The 6190-nt window shown below is 38.3% G+C and overlaps 1 protein-coding gene across 2 annotated transcripts in view; it reads right to left on the bottom strand.

The window, feature by feature from the left end:
* Positions 1 to 1563: 1563 nt before the first annotated feature.
* LOC107102050 (mitogen-activated protein kinase 9-like) overlaps positions 1564 to 6190 on the bottom strand; it is a 22392-nt gene continuing 17765 nt past the window's right edge. For both annotated transcript variants that reach the window (XM_015401219.1, XM_015401212.1), the window contains exons 8-12: positions 4104 to 4286; positions 3748 to 3872; positions 3600 to 3663; positions 1976 to 2047; positions 1564 to 1882 (exon numbers count right to left, since the gene is read on the bottom strand). In XM_015401219.1, the coding sequence (XP_015256705.1) occupies positions 1746 to 1882; positions 1976 to 2047; positions 3600 to 3663; positions 3748 to 3872; positions 4104 to 4286 (581 nt within the window). In that variant the 3' untranslated portion in view covers positions 1564 to 1745. The remainder of the gene's footprint in view (positions 1883 to 1975; positions 2048 to 3599; positions 3664 to 3747; positions 3873 to 4103; positions 4287 to 6190) is intronic.

Here is a 6190-nt window from a genome sequence, read left to right as displayed (position 1 = left end):
AACCAATCACGGAGGAGCTGTGCAGCGCAGGGATTGTTTACAATGAATCGTCCTTTCAAGAATTCTGCAGATTTTCCTAAACATGTAATTTGAGAAACTAAACTAAGGGCTTTTATTTCTAGTGAATCTGATTAGGTTTTATACTTTCAAAATAATAAACTGAAAATAAAAGTTTTAATATTTCAGTTTCTGAGATCGTCTTATGAAGAACATCACAACCAACAAGATGGATCACTGATGTCCACTTTATTATTTGGAGTTTGGGTAAAGATGTTGGCCAAGTGCTAACATTGTCATTGCAGTCATACATCTCGGAAAAGCTCAAACAGAGAACTAAGGATTTAGAGAATAAGTTGGCCGCTCGTCAGGATAAGGCATGACAGAAAGAATAAAAATCATGATGGTGAACAATGTGGTGCTTAAGTGACTCCATAGTGTCATAAAACCGATTCTTCAACAAACGGTGCAATCATTTAGGCAAAAAGCAGCTCTGCAGCTCATGTAAAATGATCTTTTATCCCCTTGTTCCTGGGCAAACTTCCCTAACAGACTCTTCCACGACAACATGGGGAAAATTCAGACTATAAGAATTAATCTATAGGAAATAAAAGCAGTGCTGCACTGCACACTTTTTATATCACACATACAGTCTTAAAGGAAAAAAAAAACAAAAATAAAACAAAACAAACAATGCTCCATCATTAGCATAAAGATAACGCTAGTGAATAAACAAAATAAACAGATCTGGATGGATTCTATTAGACTTACAGCATCCTGAAGGTGTCAGATCATCATGCAAAGTAAACATCTCTTCGTTTTGTGCTGCCTTTCCACGTATAATCTGATTATCACTAATTTTTCACCTCTCCCAATGCTAAAGGAATGCTTTAGAAAAACAGCAGCCCATGCTTTTACTTTAAGATGCTTCTAACAAGAGGCCTACATACCATATAGTGGCTTGTGTGCAAACTTTTGCAAGAAAAAAAAAGAAGAATATATATATTTATAAATACATGAATCACTATGCCTCTTTTAGATTTATAGGATGATGATCTGCTTAAAGAAATGAACTGTCAGTACCTCAAATGATACGGGCTGATCCTGTGTCTACATACAGTACGATATAGCTAGAAACAAAACTAACACTGAAACTACAGCATCTTCCTGCTGTCAGGATTAAAACGCCGGAAATCCACACACACGTGATGGCTCATGAAAAACACGACACATTTCAGCACAGCTAGCACCACTGTGAACATCTGCAATACCATCAGGGTGCTAAAGGTTCAAATTCATAAAATCCGCCATGGACCATTAGAGGAACTTAAGGTGGCTGATCAGCTTTTTGTTCTTTTTGGCGTTGCATGCAACAGAGAGCGGCAAACAACTGTTTTGTCTGTCTGCTCTCATTTGATGACAAAAACTTTTGATATTTTCAAAAAATAAAAACTACTAAAACAAAGGCATACGACGCAAACCTCTAATTCCCCACCCACCCCACAAACCATATAGATGATCAGGTTTAACATTCACAGAGAAAAAGAAAACAGAGTTCTCTCTCTCTTTTTTTTTTTGACCTCAAGGCAACAGTCCCAAACATGATCCTCCAGATCACAAATGGTAAACAAACCAAAAAAATATATTTTCATTAGAAGAGAAACACAAGCAAGAGGGATAAAACCTAAACCGAAGATCGATATTTTGAATATTTTTTTGATGAGTCAGACGCCTGCGGGGCCACAGATTCACTGGGCCTCATCGAGGGGCCCCGTCAGCGTGTCGATGCTGCTGCTGTCCGTGTCTGACGCCAGCGTGTGCTCTGTGGACATGGATGAGATGTCATTGGCGGAGGAGGACTGGGAAGCGGAACCCGACGGCACATCTGAGACAAGACACAGGTAAACGGGACAGAACCAGATGTTTAAACACTCCAAGTAAGGACAGGGTATAGAAGCTGCCACAGAGCTGAACCAACCTGAGCAGTCTTCTTTCATTAGACCGTTCTTGTTCCTCTCCTCCCAGTCAATTACTTCTTCATAAATAAGTTCTGCACAGAAACATGTAAGGATTGGTAAAACGTGACTGAGGCTCCATCAGTTCAGAAATGTGAAGCTGCAGGAAAATAAATGAAGTGACTGAAAATAATCTTTCCGAAGAACAGTTTTAGAAAAAAGTCTCTGCCACTCTGAAAGTCACAGCTGGAGACATTGTGTTCAAATTTCAGAAGACAGACGAGTCCTCCTGAACCCACTGGTTCTGATAGGGCTGCATGAAAATCCTTCTGTGTAAAAAGCTGCAGAGAATCGGCTGTAGCTGTGATCGTGTCGTCAGCAGGAAGTAATGTTTTTACAAAGGAAGCCAGAGAATAAAATCTCTGTCCGTCCCTAAAATGAAACACACTATATAGCAATGGCAGATCAATGAAGATGGGCAAATTCTGAGGGGAGTTATGGGTAGGTTTGTCCATCAGAAATTGAGCCTTAAAATGTTGAGCTTAAAGTCCTTAAAACTAGTGTTGCGCCGATGCCATTTTTTGGCCCCGATACTGATACCCGATACCATAATAATTTAAAATAATTGCCATCATGGCTTTGTCAAGCTGCTGCCTACCTTTGTGAAGCAGGAAAAAATCTAATACAAAGTGAAACCAGTAGAACTTTTTATTGCCTACCAGGAGTGGGTGACAATAGTTGAATAAACTTATGGCTCTCAAAACGGTATCGGTGCCCTATTTGTTGGTGCTCGCCAATACCGATACCACCATTTTAGGGCAGTATCGGGGCCCTGAACGAAACTGGTATCGGTATCGGTGCAACACTACTTAAAACACATTAACAATAAATCAAATTATCTGAAGAAGTTTGAAGTTTAAATTTCAATGCAGTGAGTCACTTTGAACACTTACTATTTCTCACCAAGTTCTTCTAGAGTTGGGCTTCAAATAAAAAAAAAAATGTTGCTTTTTGCTGATTGGTTGTTATCTTATTGTTTTATAAGTCAATATTGTTAATATAAACAGCGATAAAAAAAAAAAAAAAAAAAAAAAAAAAAGATTGGGTGCACCCAACATTTGTGCTGGTGTCCCCAATAAATTTCTTATTTATTTTTTCATTAGAAAATGGAAGTAAATGCACTTAAAAAGAAAAAAAATATTTTTCTTTTTTATTATTACTTTGGACTTTAACTAGAAATCAAAGAATGAGAGAAATAATGATCAGATACATGGACAGAGAGACACTGGGACTGATGGATGGAGATTAATACAAGCTCGGATGGACGGATGAACAGACGGACAGACAAATGAAAGATTGGATGACGGGTGGAGATACAGATGAATATACAGTATAGATGAAGATTGGGAGAGATCAACTAACCTAGTTTTTCCCGTTAGCATTTCTTATATAGAATTAAAAGCAGATGTGTAAAGAGCAGCTTATCAAGATCTAAAAATACAAATATTTTCCCTTAATGAATACTTAACTAGATTAGAAAAACCCTCAAATGTCCAGTTCCATACTTCAGGACCGCAGAAACCCAGGGAATAATATAAACGAGTAAAGTGTAATGCTGTTTGTTGTCCCTAGAGGGCGGTGTATCACCTTTCCACTGCTCGATGGAGTGCTCCCTCTCTTCCAGCTGTTTATCTGAGATCTGGGGCGGAGGCTAAGAAACAAACAGAACAAGCTCCATCAGGGTAAAGTCATGCACGGTTACTCTGCAGAGGAAATGAACCAACGGTTCCCTCACCGCGTCGGCCTCTGCAGGGTCGTACCACACATGGATGTAGGGGTGGTGAAGGGCTTCTTCAACAGATATACGACATTCAGGATCAATGACCAGCATTTTGGAGAGGAGGTCTCGTGCCTGCGCAGCTGTTAAGGCAGCAGGGAAAGCGTTACCATGCGTTAAACTTTATAGCAGCTTCCTGCTATGCAGGCCAACATTTTTACTAACACTAAACATGATCTATAAGATTAGCAAACAAACATTTATACTGAACTCTCTTTTTAATTTCCATCCCAAAAATAAGCTGCATCACAGAGCAGATCAACAGAATAATTTATGACAAATAAAAGCTGAGTTTAAGTGACCAAAGCTCTTACTTTTCACTTTGTCCTGCTCAGACTCAGAAGGAAAAGCCCAATCTGGAAACAGGTCTGTGAAGCTGACGCCTGGATACTGCGGCTTGTTCATCACATAGTTCCTGACGGTCTCCATGAGTCGGTTCATAAACTCTAGACTTGGCGTACCCAGAATCTCAATCACTTTATTCCACTGGTCAATGTCTGGATAAAGCTGTTAGTTAAGGAAACTTAAAAGGAATTTTGCAGAACACGAGGAAGCAATAGTGAAAAACACAAGCATGATACAAGAGGAACCTTCATTGGCACAAAGTCCTCCAATATAAATGTATAAAACATGAAATCAAAGCTGAAATTTCAGTAGAAATATGAAGTTATGTGGTAAATCAAGATAAAGGCTTAAATATATTATTTAATGTCATGCAAGGCTTAATAAGTAAGGATAACTTTACAAAAAAAAAAAAACATGTCAGCATTTATTCTAACCTTTGAAGTTTTTTGAGAGCTTTGTGCTAAGCTAAAACAAAATAGTTTTAATTTTTTTTAAGTTGTAGAAAAGTTTAAAGCAGATTTGGTTAAGAAACATTATTACAACCTTTCAATACAGGCAACTATTTAACCCCTAATTCAAAATTGAAGTCTGACTGCAAACATAAAAACATAGCTGCTCTTCTTCACTGATTGGAAGAGTATTATTCAAAGAAGCGGGTATAAGAAAAACCCCTAGCACATCTCTGGAGGAGCTACACAGGTCCACAGCTCAGTTGGGAGTTTGTCAAAAGTTGCGTTCTGTAATTTTAGGCTTTTATAGATTAATGGTAAAAAGAAAACACTTTCTGGCAGAAAGCAAGAAGAAGTCCTTTTCCCAGTGTATCACAAGCCACGTAGGTGAGAGACCCTGCAGGCATGCTGCACAGGCCAAAACTCAACATTTCCTCATGACAAACTGCTATTTGGTGCAAAAGGAGCACTGACAGATGGGGTCCCACTGAATATGGAAGCGCTGTGCTTTTTGGGAAGCACCCTATTCGACCGGGAATATTTCAGAGCAGAGCCTCTGTTTGGTTTGATCATGTGAGGCTTTAATAGTGTACTTTTAGGCTTTACATAAAAGAGGAAAGTGGCTATTTAGCCAGTAATACCCACACCTCAGTTACCTTCTTTCTATCTAATACCTTCCCTTCTTTTCTTTGGATCTATTATTGGTGTGAGCTCAAATATTTGTTTCAATTTAACAGTAATTTTTGTTTGCTTTTTAGTTTAAACTGAATTAGTTATTACACCGAAGTCTAGGAAATGCGATCAACAGTCTGCACCATGTAGTTTTCTATTTGAAAACTCGACAGGATCAACTTTTTCTTCAATCATCTGCTTTCTTGTCTGGATGATTCGTTCTGCTCCAGATTGACATAGGGTCAGTATGGCAAGTTGCAAAAATAGAAGTGGAAAAGCTACGTGAGTGCCAACTTCACGGAGATGCTTCAGAAATACACGGCAGTGCACCTGGTGGAATCATTCTGACTGACTCAGCAGCATCGCAGTTCTTCCATGCTCCTATCACGGGGCACAGTAGCGGTAGCAGGCCTGTATGGGGTACTTTTCGTTATCTGGGGCAGGAAAGCTGGATAAAGCTAATGGACAAACAGATGGAGGAGAAGACTGGAAAAAGAGCCAATTAGAGGCAAATTATAAAAAAAAGAAAAAGAAAATTATAAAAAAAACAAAAAAAAACTAGTCTAGCTTTCCAAGATATGCAAAGCTAAAGACACAAAACTAAACATGTGTTGCTGTGATTGCACTAAAAATGTGTTTCTAAAGAATTTACGCAATAGGTCTGAATAATCTGACTTCATCACTCTTAAAATATGTATAACCTTATTTTGGTTCATAAACAATTCCCAATAAAAAGATTAAACGTGAAATGGGGAATAAATACTATTACAAGATTTTGCAGAAAATAAGTACATAAAGATAATTCACACCAGGATTTTAGCATGTCTACATGGTGCCGAGGTTCATCTAGTTGAAGACTTATTAGTGTAGCAGGGTTCCTACAGCATAAGGCAAGTTAAATTCAAGACTTTTTAATGCCACTTGAAATAAAAATT

This window comes from Cyprinodon variegatus, unplaced genomic scaffold (genome assembly GCF_000732505.1).
Source record: "Cyprinodon variegatus isolate N-32 unplaced genomic scaffold, C_variegatus-1.0 Scaffold31, whole genome shotgun sequence".
Classification (NCBI taxonomy): Eukaryota; Metazoa; Chordata; class Actinopteri; order Cyprinodontiformes; family Cyprinodontidae; genus Cyprinodon; species Cyprinodon variegatus.
The sequence above is the reverse complement of the archived record's forward strand: the minus strand, read 5'-3'. Positions and strand labels throughout refer to the sequence as shown.